Source organism: Camelus dromedarius, chromosome 9 (assembly GCF_036321535.1).
Source record: "Camelus dromedarius isolate mCamDro1 chromosome 9, mCamDro1.pat, whole genome shotgun sequence".
Classification (NCBI taxonomy): Eukaryota; Metazoa; Chordata; class Mammalia; order Artiodactyla; family Camelidae; genus Camelus; species Camelus dromedarius.
In genome coordinates this window covers 35,115,531-35,131,231 of record NC_087444.1, presented here as the reverse complement: position 1 = coordinate 35,131,231, position 15,701 = coordinate 35,115,531, and the positions used below count along the sequence as shown (strand labels likewise).

The following is a 15,701-nucleotide window of genomic DNA, read 5'->3' as shown; positions in this document are numbered from 1 at the left end:
GTAGACACATGTTTCAGTTATTTTGGGTATATACCTGGAAATGGAATTGCTGGGCCTTATGGTAATTCAGTGTTTAACTTTTTGAGGAACTGCCAAGCTCCTCCAAAGCTGCTTGCAAGCAATGTATAAAGATTCCAGTTTGTCCAAGTTCTCACCAAAACTTGTTACTGTATGTTTTTTGATTTTGGCCATTTTGGTTTGTGTAAAGTGGTATCTCATTGTGGTTTTATTTTCCATTTCTCTAGTGACTAATGGTGTTGAACATCTTTTCATATGCTTACTGTTTATTTATATATATTCTTTGGAGAAAGGTCTTTTTAGATCCTTTGCCCATTTTTTGTCTTAGTTGGATTATTTGTCTTTTCATTGTTGAGTTGTAAAAGTTCTTCATGTATTCTGAATACAAGTCTTTTATGAATATGTGATTTGTAAATATTTTCTTTCATTCTGTTGATTGTCTTTTCACTTTCTTGATGGTGTCCTTTGAAGCACAGAAGTCTTTAATTTTTGATGAAGTCACGTTTATCTAGTTTTTCTTCCGTTGTTTGTGCCTTTCCTATCATCTAAGAAACCATCTCTTAATATAAATTTATACCTAGTATAGATTTATACCTGTGGTTTCTTCTAAGAGTTTTAGAGGGTTGCTCCTGTATTTTGGTCTTTGATCCATTTTGAGTTCGTTTTTGTCTGATGTATGAGGTAGGGATCCAACTTCATTCATTTACACATGGATATCCAGTTGTCCCAGCACCGTTTGCTGAAAAGACTTATTCTTTTCCCATTGAATTGTGTTGCAGTCTTGTCTAAAATCAATTGAACATCAGTGTGGGTTTGTATTTGGACTCGCAATTCTCTCCCGTTGTTCTATACGTCTGTCCTTGTACCAGTACCACACAGTCTTGATTACTGTGGATTTTAAGTAAAATTTGAAATTAGAAAGTACAAAGCCTCCAATTTTCTTCTTTTTCAAGATTGTTTTGGCCATTCTGGGTCTCTTGCATTTTCTTATGAATTTTAGGATCAGCTTATCAATTGAGTTCTTTTCTCTTTGTTTTGATACCTGGCTTTTATGTCTGAGGCTCTCTTCAAAGAGTTGTGTGTATTTAAGTGTGCTCGGATCCAGATGAGGGAAGGTGAGTGAAGCTGGGAGACAGTGACCTCGTAGACTTTCTCTTATCTCCCTGGATCCTCATATGGTGCCTTATCCCCACCCTCAGCTATGCTTGATGTTCTCAGGTCTGGTTTAACCTATCCAGAGACTAAAGTTTAACTCTCTTGTTTGAGATTAGGGAGAGGTAACTGCCTAGCTGAGCTAGATGGTGACGGAAGTCTGGGGCTCTTTTCCATACAGACTTTGACTAGTCCTCCTATTTTTAGCCCCACTCCCCCCCATCACAGGCAGTTAGGTTTCAGTTTCAACTCACTTTCCACTTTCCAAAATGTTGCTGCCATCTCTGTCCTCCCCTTTTCCATTCTTTTTCAGTGGGTTGATATTTTGGGGGTTTCTTTCCTGCAATTTTGATGGAGTTTGAGAAGGGAGCCGAGATAAATACGTGTTTAGTCTGTCATGTTTATTGAGAGCCCCTGAAATTTCCTTTAGGGGAAAAGTTGGTATCAACGAAGTTGGTACAATAGTCTCCTTGGGAAACATTCCTGACACAGCTCCTTCATTCTGTTCCTAGAGTTATATATTGCCTTATTTTTTCATCTGCTTTTTTTATTTGCATAATTTTAGTTTCACCTTGAACATTCTGATAGAGCTAAAGTACTTCCTTCAGTGCAGTCAAATTAGTTGAGGTATCACCTGGTTCAGTAACACTAATCCAGTTCTTCTCACCCCAACTTCATTTTGAGATCATCTGGGTAACTTTTAAATAACACAACTGTCCCCACCCAACTCTAGAACAATCGAGTGAGATTCTCTTGAACATATATGTTGGCATATTAGTATATATGCTGATGCTGTGTCAAAGAAAAAAGACTTTATACTTAAGACCCAAAGTATATATTATTATAAACTGTAAAAAAAAAAAAAAAGAATATCTGAGGTTGAGGTTTGGTTGTCAGTGGATTTTTTTTTTAATGTTCTCCACATAATTCATATGTGCAGAAAGAACTGAGAACCAGTGCTCCAAGGCGTTTCATATTTCATTAAGGGTAATTTGCCTAACAAGATAAATTCAGTTGCATCTCTTATCGCTGTCCTCCTCCTCCTCTTTCACTGCCCTCCAGCTACTCTGGCCCCCTTCCTTCTACTCCCAAAACGCGCAACCATCTCCAGAGCTTTTACTCTTGCCCTCTTACCTGTGTGGAGTGTTCTAACGCAGATACCCTCAATTCCCTCCTTCACCTTCTTCAGATCTTTGCTCAGAATTCACCTTCTCCATGAGACTTTCCTTGTCCACAACTTCTAAAATTTCTCCTTCCAACCCCCACCCCAAATTCTTACCCTCCTTCACTGCTTTGTTTTTCTCCATACCACTTGTCACCTCTATGGTTCTCTTGTTTGTTTCCTATTTGGCATCCCCTCCCTGCAGTGCTCTTTCCCTGTGTATCAGTCTCCTACTGTATAAAGAGGGCAGTGGGTGGACCTTCATTTAACATTGCCCTCAGGGCCGGTTTTTATTTGAGAAAATCTTTTTTCTCCTTCGCTTTGAAGGATAACTTCATCAGATTCAAAATTCTAGGTTGGTTTTTTTTTTTTTTCAACACTTTAAATATTTCACTGCACAAAGACTTGCTTCCTTTTTAAATTTATTTTTTGATTTTTTTGTATCTATCCTGCTTGATGTTCTCTGAGCTTCTTGGATCCATGGTTTGGTGTATGCCGTTAATTTGGGGGAAATTCTTGGCCATTATTTCATTTTCTGTTCTCTTTTCTGGCATTCCAATTATGTGTATTTTGTACTTTTTGAAATTGTTAATAAGTTGTAGGTACTTTGGGGTGGGATCTGACTCCCCTTCTATAGTAATGGTTATTTGTCTTTATACATGGTTTGGAAAGGTTTTACTGTCTTATAGTATCAGGGTGGTATCTTATTAATGGATTTGGAAAGACAGACAAAGCCCCACATAAATAACATGGGTTATTGTTAGACATTGGAGGAAGAAAACATGGAGGTCTTATCTACTCTGTTTCTCCTGCTCTTCCAGTTGGTTTTGTTTGAGCCTTCTTTGGAGTTTGTCTGATTGATTTTGTTTTGGGGCCATGAAGTATATAGATCAAGAGGTTTGGTCTTTCTCCCATTTAACAGGCCATGTAGGGCCTTTGAGGTTCATTCTTGTGAATTCTCTCGAGTTCAGACCAAAGGCTGAAAACAGCTAAAGCTCAGAGAGAACAAGCTAGTTTAAAAACTACCCTCAGTCAAGTTTCTTTAGGAGAGAAAGAGTCCCAGTAGATGAAAAGATTTTTAAATTATTCTTTTTAAAGTCTATAAATAATGAATTCCCAGCTTTTAGTGCTTTAACCTCTGTTACTAAAAGCCCTGAGGCTTGATTTATCATCATTAATCTTTCCTTCATTACTCAAGATATCATCTTTTTTCCCCTGTAAAATTATTGTTAAATTATGAAAAAGATCAGACATATGAAGTGGTTCAGAGAAGAAGATAACAAGCAGTCGTCAAAAGCCACCATCTGGATTTAATGAATATTAACATTTTGCCATATTCGCTTCAGAACTTTTTCCTTTAAAAAGTGAAATGTTGCACATACAGTTGAAGTTCCCTTGGTCTCTCTGATTACTCAGTTCCCCTGCTCCCTCCTCTGCTGCTACCCCCAAGTAACTTCTGTCCTAAACTTGGTGTGGTTCCTTCCTGTCCATGCTTCTGTATTTTTCTTCCATTTATGTGTGTCCACGGCAGTAGATAAACAATTATTTTGTGTTGGTTAAAGTGTATACCAATGGCATTATACTAAACTTAGGCTACCACTTGCTTTTTTTGTTTCTTTTTCTTGTTCTAGTATTATAGTTTGTGGTTTGTACATGTAGACTGAATTCATCTATTTCAAGAACTATATAGCATTCCACTTTAAAAAGATTTCACAATTAATTCATTCAATACCCATTGATGGACATTTAGGTTATTTACAAATTTTTGCTGTTATAAACATTGCCGTGAACATCTTTGAGCATAGCTTCTTCTGCATTTTTTGGTAGACTTTCCCCTGGCGCATACCTAGAAGTGGAATCCTGGGAGGTACAAAATATGCATCTTTAACTCTACCAGAGATTGCCAGGTGCCATCTAATTTGCACTATCCCCAGAAGTGTGTGAGGCTTCTCACCAACACTTACTGTCAGATGTCTAATTTCTTGCTAATTTAGTGAGTAAAAGAGAATTGATCTCTTTATTGCTTTACCAAAAAAAACTTTAAGGAAGTCAAAACGTCATCCTTTTGAATTTCATAAAATTGATGCTCCTCTTCATTTGTTTGATAAATACTTACGGAGTTCTTACTAGGAACCAGGCACTATTCTAGACAGTAGGCTACAGGGCTAAGAGATGGGACACACATCTCGGCCCTCAGGGAGCTTACATACTAGAGGAGGGAGATAATAAATAAAATGAATCAATACAATGTGAACCGTGTCTGTGATGAGTGCTAAGGTGGAAAGGTGAAATAGGGAAGGATGGGTACTATGTGTGTGGAGAGATGAGGTTGGTAGGGTGGTCATGGAAGGCTCCTTAAGAAAGCAACATTTGAGTAAATGCCTGAAGGCAGTGAAGGAGTAAGTTGTATATGTGAAAGAGCATTGTAAACCAAGAGGTAGAAGTCTGATAGGGGAACATGTCTGGCGTGTTCAAAGAACAGTGAGGAGGCCCTTGTAGCTTTGGGGTAGGGAGTGAGTGGGGAGAGAAATGGAGATGAGGTCAGGTGTATCACGTAGGTACTCCAAGGTCATTTTAGGGACTTTGAGGTAGATGGGAAGCTGCTGATAGCGTCCAGCTTTTGAACAGCACAGTGATACGATCTGATTACATGTAAAAAACATGACTCTCGCTGAATATGGACATTAGATTGAAGGAGGCAGAGGGCAGAAGCAGAAAGAACAATAATCCAGCTAAGAGATGATGATGCTTTAGACCAAGGCAGTGACAGTAGAGGTGCAGAGAAATGTTTGAGCTTGGAACTGTTTTAAAGGGAGAGCTGACAGGATTTATTGACAGGTTGGATGTGGGGTGTGAGAGGGAAAGAGGGAGCAGGAATGAGCCCCAGCATTTTGGCCCTGAGCCACTGGTTGGAAGGAGTTGTTGTGAACTGAGGTGCATGAAGCTGAGGGACATGGCTGAGGGGGCGCATCAAAGCTCAGTTTGGTCAGTAGACAAAGAGAATCTGAGGTTCAAGGGTGAGGTTCATACTGGACACACCAATCTGGAACTGTCAGCAGATACATGGTATTTAAATCCATGAGGCAGGTTGAGATAAACAAGGGAAGACATGCAAAGCTTGAGCTATGGGACACTCTGATGGTTAGAGGTTAAGCAATAGAGAAGGAGCCAATGAAGGAGGCTCAAAAAAAGCAGCCTGTGAGGCAGGAAGAAAATCAGGCAGGTGTGGTGTCCCGGAAGCCAAGAGAAGAAAGTATTTCAGGGAGGAAAGAGCGAGCCATCACATCAGATGCTGCTGGTAGGTCATCTAAGACAAGGATTGAGAATTCACTACTGGATTTAACAGCATGGAGGTCTGGTCTCTAGAAATCTTGATAAGAACAGTTTCAGTACTGCATTTCAATATGTTGCCCCTAATACTTTTAGAGTTTTCACTTCTACTCCATATGTAAGATTTGAAGTAAAATACCTATTATGGACTAGTCCAGATAAAAAACGGGTCACTCGAAATTTTTTTGGACTGGATATGTCTTACAAATAAGGCAGATGATCTTGTTTTGTTTTGGCTAATATCTCAAAGCATAAAATTCTTTGACTTGAGCTATGGAAAATGTCAAAATCAGTGTGACTTAGCCACATTTAACTCATACAAAGAGCTTCCATCCTTTGAGTAATATGGTGAGTTAATAACCACGTTTTAAGGCTGGAACAGCTCTTCCGAGCAGGGAGTTAGGAGGAGAGATCAGGTACAAACAGAATGAAAGAAAGTGCGAGTGGTGTTGAATAGAATAGGAATCTCATACTGTTTTTACAGCAGCCGTTCTCAAGCATGACCCTCAGATCCCTGGTGGCCCCTTGAGACTTTTAGGGTTTTGCAAGATCAAAACTGTTTTCATAATAACTCTGCCTTTTCCACTGTGACACATTTGCACTCGTGGTGCAGAAGAGAGGGTGAGTGAAACTGTTGCTGCCATAGCCCGCATCAGGGCAGTGATGTGTTTCTCACCACTGCACACTCAGTAAAAAGGGAAGAAAAAGCCAGTTTCACTTAAGAATGTGCTTGATGAAGCAGTAAAAGGTACTCATTTTATTAAGTCTTTACTCTTGTGCACACATCTTTTTAATATTCTGGGTGATGAAAATGGAAAATTGAAACAGGTGCCGAAAGCACTTGTCCTGCACGCTGAAGTATGATGGTTGTTTGAGAAAAAGTACTCGTATGGTTCTTTGCATTGAGAGCTGAATTAGATAGTTGTGTTTTTCATGAAATACCATTTTTACTTAAAAAAAAATCAACAAACTAACGTCAATAGAGTTGGGTATTTAGCGGACATTTTCCTGAAGATGAGTGAAGTGAGCTCAAGGAAACAACTGACTGTTTGTTGCCAGTGATAAAATAGGAGTTTTTAAGTGAAAATTAGAATTTTGGAACACTTACAGCTACCACAAACAGCTTAACAGCTTCCCAGTCCTCAGAGTCTTGAGATCAGTTGTGATATTCACAAGTGTCATTTTTTGGATAGTGTATAATGAAACGTGTCAACATTTGGAATGTCTACAGAACTCAACCAATATTTTCCAAATGACAAACGACGATGTTACAAATTATATATGAGCAAAAGATCCCTTCGAAGTGCAAGGTAGACTTCTGCTTCTAACCAAGATGGAGTGACAGGAATGCCTTCTGGCTAAGGATGTCAATCAAGAATCATTTCATGTGCTTATTGGCCATTTGTGTATCTTCTCTGGAAAAATGTTTATTAAGATCTTTTGCCAGTTTAAGAAATTAGATTAATATGACTTTTTAAAAAAATTGTTGAACTATGACTTTGTTTTCGGAGCTATTATTTTAGGCGGTCCCCGCTCAAGACTTTAACGTAATGGTGCCGTGTCCTTAGCCTGTCCAGGTCCTGCCCAGGTTCAGTAGTCATTACGAGAGAAACACCACTCGCCGGAAGTAGCATCGCCGCGGTTGCTTGGATGTTTATATTTTCTTGCTTTGCCTCTTTAAACACAAAGATATTAAAATTGGATTGGGTTCCCAGTCTCTTATCAGGTGCCCTCTAAACCCACTGCTTTGCTTGTCTTTCAGTTTCCTGGTGATGACATGGCATCTGCCAGCTCCAACCGGGCAGGAGTGGCCCTGCCTTTTGAGAAGTCTCAGCTGATTTTGAAAGGTGAGTGGCACTGTGTGACCTGTTTGTCATTTGAGGTCCAGCCTCACCTACAGGGAAGAGGTGAAATTATACCTCACCTTGGCTTGTGAGCCTAACTCTTCATTCTCAGGGCGTTGTCCTATTGTAGCTGGAATCCTTGAAGAGGAAGGAAGAAAGGAACTTCTGGCAAAAATTCCTTCATTTCCTGGGGCTCTTCTCTATCTACACTCGTTCTCTTGGTGATCTCATCCAACCATACCACTTTATATGCCCCCAATACCAAGATCTCCAGCCTGGCCTTGTCTCCGAACTCCACTAGCCCACTTGTCCCCTCCACTTGAATATTTAGTGAACATCTAAAATGTGACAAACCTGGAACTCCTGATTTTTTTTCACAATCTCCTGTATTCAACCATTTAGCAAATCTTGTTATGTCCATCTTCAGAGTGTCTCCAACATTCAGCCACTTCTCACCACCGCACCGTCCCACTAGCTGCCGTTGTCTTACCCTAGATTAAGGCGATAGCCTCCTCCTGCAGCTCCTGGCTTCTGCCCTTTGCCCTCCTTCATTTTGTTGATCACACGGCAGCCAGTGATATCGTTAAATGTAAGCCAACTCTTGTCACTCCTCTGCTCAAACATATCAAGAACTCGCCCTCTCACTCAGTGCCCAAGCTAAAGCTCCCACAGGCTCTGACCCCTGCCGTTCCTCATTCCTGTTCCGCATTTACTCTGCTCTGGCTCTGTACATAGGTCCGCATGGTCCTCCTTGCTCTTCATTGCCTGTACTGGCCACACTTCCACCACCGGGCCTTTGCACCTCCTATTCCTGCTGAGTGAAATGCTCTTTTGGCCGAGTTATCTACCTGGTCTGCTTCCTTACTTTCTCTAGGTCTGTACCCTAAACTCACCCTCTTCTGCGAGACCTTCCCTGATTCCCCATCTAAAGCTCTGCAGAGGAGTCATGGGACCAAAAGATGCCCTGGGATGGGGAGCGGCACTCAGTGCCTGGGCTCAAGCCTCTCAACATGGTCATCTGGAGGCAAAATTGTATCTTTTGTCAAAATTTTAAAATTATTATTTTTGAAATATAAGTGTTACTCATTTATTTAATACACTCACATACAATTCTTTCCTTTCCTCCAGCCCCTCAGTGCCCCTGCTGGGAGGTAACCTACATTATCAGTGGGTGCCCATGTCCCCACATCTTCACCAACACAGCATGTTGTCAGATCTTTTTTTTTTTTTTTAGTCTTTGCCAGTCTGGTTGGTAAAAAAAAAAATGTGCCCTCAGCATACTTTTACCTTGCATTTCTTTAATTACAGTGATGTTTAGTGTCTTATATGTTGAAGGAAAATTTGTCTTTCCTTTTCTGTGGATTGTCCATGCGTATTCTTTGCCTGTTTCTTACTGAGTTATTGATTTTTAAAAAAATTATGATTTAATTTATTTTAATTATTTTTCTTGGTGTCTCATGGCTACTCCAGCCCTTCTGAGGAAGGAGAAAGATTAGAGTGAACTGATAGGGTTTTGAACTTGGGACTGCAGCCTTTACTGCCTTATTTAATAATTAGCAGGCAGAGGTCTAAACAGAAGCCTGCCCGTGGAATGTGGTGATATCCTGAGGTCTGTGTTTTGGGGCATGTTATTCAGGAACGCGCACTGACTTCTAAAGGTTTCTCTGTTGCCTTTCCCCAGAGTGTATTTTGTTACTAGGGTGGAGAGAGCTACTTGATAATTCAGGTGCATCTCATTATATATATGCATTTAACCTGTAGGGATTCGATAATACTGTCTAGGAATATGGTGGGAGAGAAAGAGGAGAGAAATAACCATTTAAATAGTGTGAGTGGTTCTTCCTCCCGCGCATTTCGTTGATAGAGCCCCTGGTGTAATTTGGGAGCTGTTGCTATACTGTTCCCTCTCTCTGCCTCATTTCCCTGTGCCTTTCTGTAGTGCAATCCTAGGGTTTTAAGAGACTTTTTAAATACACCAAGGCCTTCAAATGTTAAGCCAACTGTTTTATCTGACATTTAACTCAAGACACACTGAAAACACAGCAAGCAGAGCAAAAAGCTGGCTCTTTGGAACCTCTTGAAGGATAATATGTCAGACTACTCTGTTGCCTTCCTAAGAGCTTTTCAGGGGTGTAATTTTGGCCATATATGATTTTTACCTTGTTGTTGACTTCAAAAGCTAAATCTTATATGAAGATGTGACTCCATTTATAAGAAACTGACATTTATATTTCATCAGTAGTAAATAAGCTTCCTCGATAAACCTGAGACCCTTATTTTGGCTTGTCTTTTAAGAATAAGAAACATTCAAAATACACCTGCTTATTAATTATGAATTACTGAGGGGAAAACGTATCTTTACAGTGGACTGACCTGACAGGTCCCACATTAACCAAGGGATCAAAATTAGCATCCCTAATAGGAGGACGGCTTAGGGTGTACAGTACATATACAGCATAACCTACGTAGTTAGTTTGCTTGACAAAAATGTTCAATGTGAATCTAACCATGAGGAAACAACCAGAAGAATGCAGGATTTGGCGCATTCTATAAGACAGCTGGTAGAAGTGTTTAAAAATCATTTTCATGGTAAAATAAGGGAGCACATTCTAGATTTTAAAAGATTAAGGAGACGGCAACTGAAAACAATTTGTTCATCTTCCTTGGATCCTGGATCAGGGAGAAAACAGCTATAAAAATATGTTCAGAACAGTTGGGGAAATTTGAACATCGGATGGATAACAAATGATAGAGGCAGTGACTGTAAATTTTTTTTTGGTGTAATGTGCTGTAGTTAGGTGGAAGAGTGTCCTCATTCTTAAGAGTTGTGTTCTGAGAGGAATTAGGGCTGATCTGTCACAACGTCCACAACTTAGTTTCACATGGTTTACAAAAAATGTGTGTGTGGGTATATATACGTGTCCAAATATAGACATAGATATCTTTGTGCATCCTCTACTATCCAATAGGGTAGCCAGTATAGCCACATAGAACTATTCACATTAAAATTGAAATTAAATAAGATTTAAAGTCCAAATCCTCCATCTCACTAGCCTTATTTCAAGTGCTTAATAGCCACATGTACCTCATTGCAGTGTACTGGACAGCACTGAGGTGGGATGTTTCATTATGGCGGAAGTTCTCTGGCTAGCACTGATAAAGACGCACACAGAGAGAAAAAAGCAAATTTGGCAAAGTGATAGCAATTGGTGAGGAGTGTACAATTATTTATTCTTTCAATTTTTCTGTGGATTGGAAACTTCTGAGTAAAAGTACTGACTGCAACATGTGATCTTAGATTGAGTCAAGGGCTAGAAAAAATTGTTTTCTTTCCTCTAGCTCTAATGGATATTAATAGGATAACTGGCAAATTTTGAGTAAGATCCATACATTAGATAATAGTATTAAAGAGTGTTAAATTTCCTGATGTTGGTAATGATGCTATGGTTATGTTAGAAAATGTCTTAGTTCTTAGAAAAGACCTACTGGGAAGTATTTGGAAGTAAAGGGGCACAGCATCTATGACTTACCCTCAAAATTTAGGGAAAAAAACGTGTATGTGTATGAGAGAAAACTAAGGTGAGGAGAGAGAATTATAAAGCAAATATAGTAAAAAGTTAATATTTGGTGACTCTGGATGAAGGGGTTATAGGAATTCTTGGTATAACTCTTGCAACCTTTCTAAATATTTGAAATTATGTAATTTTTTTTTTTTTTTAAGTTAAAACTATAAAGCAACCTAGAGGACAAAAAAGGAAACATGGCAGTGTTCAAAGAATTGGCCTGGGAGCTGGGAGACTTGGTTCCAAGCTTAGCACTGTCTCTGACTAACTCCGTGATTTTGGATATGTTAGCTCACCTTCCTGCATCTTAATTGGCCCAGTTATTAAATAAAGGGTTTGAACTTGTTGATTTCAAAGAAACTGTCTAGCTCGAAAGTGACAGGAATCTCTAGCTAGTTCCTATTACTTACTTTATTTGTTTAAATTTAAGGGTCTGCATGCAGAGCTACTCTCACACCACCAGGTGGCCTCAGTTAACCTTGGTCTATGTGTGAAGCATTCTCATTTTTCCACTCTGGGCTGCATTTACCAGCACTACTATGACCTTTCTTCCTACTGCCATCCCCTGTTGCTCCTGCATCTTAGCCACAACTTCTGTTGTTGTTCCTTGACTTTCTCCCTACTGTTCTTTTGGGCCTGGAAGACAGGTATTGATAAAAACACTTGGACATGGCTTTGCCCTTTCCCTTCGCTAAATTGTGGACCCTTTTAAGGACAGTCACCTCTCAGAAGGGTCCAGGAGGGAGAGGTTTGCGAACTCTTGATGGGAGCTTGGGCTCGGGCAGTCTTGTCACCATGGATAAGGAAAGTCAGTTGTTTGCTCTGATTTGGGGTATACAGTAGAAGCTGCCTGGATGTGTTTTGTCCTAGTGACCTGGAGTTTCCACTGTGGCTGATAAAGCTACAAGAGGAGCTTATCTAGCATGCAGCCCTGGGTGTGTTCTTGCCTAGCTGGTGCTGAGTCCCTGGATTGCTGATGCCATGCAGACATCAGAAATGCTGCCACCAGAAGGAAATGAACAGAAGAGGAAAGGCAGATAGTTAACAAGACCATGGAAAAAATATTCAGTCTTGCAGTAAACAAAGAATAGCATTAGAACAAATAAGCAAAGTCTGGTAATGATACACGGCATAGTGTGGGGTCAGGCTGCCAGGTGCACATCCTGGTTCAAAGCTCCCTGGCTGTGTAGCCTGGGGTGATGACCTAGCTTCCTGGAGCCTGTTTCCTGCTGAGTGAGATGGAGGGATGTTATAGCCTGCCTCATTGCAAGGATTCAGTTAGATAGTGTGTGCATAGCATAGTGTCTATAGTAAGTGCTCATTAAATGTTAGCTATTATCTTTATATTGTTTTTTTTTCTACCTACATGATTTTTGAAGAGTGAAAAACTGTAGTTAGTGCTATGCAGTGTTTGGTGAAATGGATATGTTTCTGTAGTGCTGACAGGAGTCTATGTGGGTTTACCCTTTTTGGAAAGGAATTGAGCAGTTTCAAGAACTTTAAAAAAATGTTCATATCCTTTGGAAAAATACTCAGAAATGCATGCAGATACTGTATACATGTGTGGTCATTTTCCCCAAGTAAAAAGTTGGAAGCATTCCATTCAACAGTGAAAGAATAGTTGACTAAATATTGTGTATCCTTACAATGGGCTTATGTTGCAGCATTTTAAAATGGATTTTGGGGGAGAGAGGAATTTTTTGTAATATACTTTATTTATTTATGTATTATTAGTATTTTTTAATTGAGGTTCTGGGGATTGAACACAAGACCTCATGCATGCTAAGCATGTGCTCTACCACTCACTGATCTATACCCTCCCCCCAGGGAGAGGAATTTTAAAGAATTAGGGACATAAAAGATGCAAGTCTAGAAAGTCTGAATTTACCAACATCTTAATGGTAATTTTCCCTGTGTTTTTAGATTAGGAGTGATTTTTTTCCCTTGTGCTTTATGTGTGTGTGTGTGTGTGTGTGTGTGTGTGTGAGTGTGTGTGTATAGTTATATCCTCACATTAAAAAAAAAAAGTCTTTTTAGAATGAGGAAAAAACAAAATTTGTTTTTAAAAAGAAAGAACGAAAAAGAGCAAGAACACCTGCCACAGGGGGGCAGCTGGGAGCCCTCTGACTCATCCTTGACTTTTTCTTTCTTTCCCGTCCAGTGGTGTCAGCAAAGCCCAAGGTGCATAGTCGTCAACCTCGAATTAACTCGTTTGTGGAAGTGGCAGTGGATGGACTCCCCAGTGAGACCAAGAAGACTGGGAAGCGAATTGGGAGCTCCGAGCTTCTCTGGAACGAGATCATCATTTTGTAAGAGGAAATCCCTTCTCTCTGAGTGCAGCCACCTGGTGGGGGGAGAGAAGGCACTGCAAGGGGGTTGTGGGAGATCCAGGTCTCCTGCATGGCCTCTGCCCCTTCTGCCTTTGGCACCTGAGGCACCTTCTCTTGAGGCGTTTCTACATCGTTGAGCTCACAGAGCATTCATTATTAGCTAGATGGTTACAGGGCAGCTTTGTGGGGGAAAGGGTATATGTGAGTGTCTTCTTCTTTGGGGTTCTCCCCACTTCCAAGATGTCAGCCATATAGTTTGTCTGTCTTCTTCTAAGTTACAGGAGTGACTGATCTTCTTGGTTGTGATGAATCAAGTATTTGTTTTCCAGGAATGTCACGGCCCAGAGTCATTTAGATCTGAAGGTCTGGAGCTGCCACACCTTGAGAAATGAACTGCTAGGCACCGCCTCCGTCAACCTCTCCAATGTCCTGAAGAACAATGGGGGCAAAAGTATGTATGATGGATGTGTGGCTAATGCGATTCTTTGTAGGGGGGGGGAAGAGAATTGGAAGGTGTGGCTCTCTCTCCACATGGCAGATAAACCTGGTGATGCAGTCTCAACCAGGACCAGGGGCCACAGTGACTCTGTTCCCTGGGGCTGCCATCCGTGGAGTTTTAGGAAGGCTGAAAGCTGCTCTCTGTCCTGTCTGTGGAATTCAGCCCCCTTGGACCAGGGCCTCTAGTGGTGGGATACAGTGATATGCACACTTTGTGTCCTTCCTCAGGGATGAATACTTTCCCTCTGCCTCTGCCCCTCTTTTCCTGACCCAGGAGATGTGTGGCATGTAAAATCAAACTGTCAAAAGCCTCCAGCCTAAATCATTGCTTTCCTTGTCTGATCCTCCAAACAGAACAAAGGAGCATCGTGTGTGTGCAGGTGTGTGCATGCGAGTTTGTGTGGGGCGGTGTTACACATCGTGCCCTGTGCTTAGTAGGCGCGCAATCAACATTTCCTGGATGTTGGAATGTGATGGAAGCTCTATGGTGATTATGCAGGGTGCCTATGCTGCACGGCAGTCTAACTCCCAGCGTCTGTTTGTGGTCAGTGGCATAGCTCGTGGCTCGGGTATCTGGACCCTTCCTCATAAAGCCTCTATTCAGAGCAGAACCAGCTGTGGCGACAGAACACCACGGAAAGAAAGGCTCCTTTTTCTCCTGATGTCTGCTGTCTAGCAAATGTTTTCTGAACGTGGATTTAGCTTAAGAGAGATGTGGGGGTGGGGAATGTCGAGTCCCAGGGAGAGCACCGCGTTGATTTGTGAGCCTGTTCTTTCTGAGCCGCCTCTTGAGTGGTGTTTGAGGCCCCCTGTGGTCTTTTCCTTTCTGCTGGGCGCGCACAGACGTGGTGAACCCACACAGGACTCAGGAATTGTTTAAAACCAAGATCTGCCTCTGTTCTAGTACTGCAGAGAACTCCCTGATGCTCTGTCTTCTGAGCTGGTCTTTATTTTCCCAAATGCTGGCCTGCTTTTTATAATTTGATTCTCAAGGAAGGTTATATTTATTATGTCATTGGGAAATAAACTTGTGGGCATTCTCATGTTAGGATCGGCAGCCCACATGAGTGTCCTTTCTTCTCCTTTTTTGTTTGTCTGATTGGCATACTTTTGCTTTCAATTATAAAAGTAATTGCAGAAAAATTGGGAGTTGCACAGAAGCACACAGACACACAAAGCAAATAAAATTCTGCTCTGGGCACAGTGCCTAGTGATAATTATTGTTAACATTTTGACGTATACCCTTCTGAGCTTTCTTTCCTGCGTGCAGTATATTAATATTTAAGACGTCACTGAAACAAAATTGAGATCATACATGAACATACTATTTTGCAACATGCCTTTTTCTCTTTAAAATGTATTAACGTATCTTTATTTTTTATTGTGTTAAAAAACACATAAAGCTTACCATCTTAACCATTTAAAAATGTACAGCTCAGGGGTACTAAATTCCTTTGCCGCACCCATCCCACCATCCATCCTAGCACATTTTCATCTTACCAAACTCAGTCTGTGCCCCTTCAGCACAACTCCCATTCCCTCCCTTCTCTCAGCCCCCACCATACTTCTCTCTGTCTCTGTGAATCTGCTTACTCCCGGTGCCCCATATCAGTGGAATCATACAGTATTTGCCCTTTTGTGTCTGGCTTATTTCACTCCTCATAATGTCCTTAAGGTTTATTCTCATGGCAGAATCTCCTTTTTAATGCTGAATAATATTCCGCTGTATTATGGATAGACTGCGTTTTGTTTATCCAGTCAACCACCCAAGGACACTTGGGTTGCTTCTACTTTTTGCATAGAG

At 40.8% G+C, this 15,701-nt stretch overlaps 1 protein-coding gene across 3 annotated transcripts in view; it reads left to right on the top strand.

Moving 5' to 3' along the window:
• The window catches only part of WWP2 (WW domain containing E3 ubiquitin protein ligase 2), a 118,191-nt gene that overhangs the window by 10,301 nt on the left and 92,189 nt on the right, over positions 1-15,701 (top strand). For all 3 annotated transcript variants that reach the window (XM_031458167.2, XM_064489016.1, XM_010979208.3), the window contains exons 2-4: positions 7,425-7,509; positions 13,231-13,378; positions 13,729-13,850. In XM_031458167.2, the coding sequence (XP_031314027.1) occupies positions 7,440-7,509; positions 13,231-13,378; positions 13,729-13,850 (340 nt within the window). In that variant the 5' untranslated portion in view covers positions 7,425-7,439. The remainder of the gene's footprint in view (positions 1-7,424; positions 7,510-13,230; positions 13,379-13,728; positions 13,851-15,701) is intronic.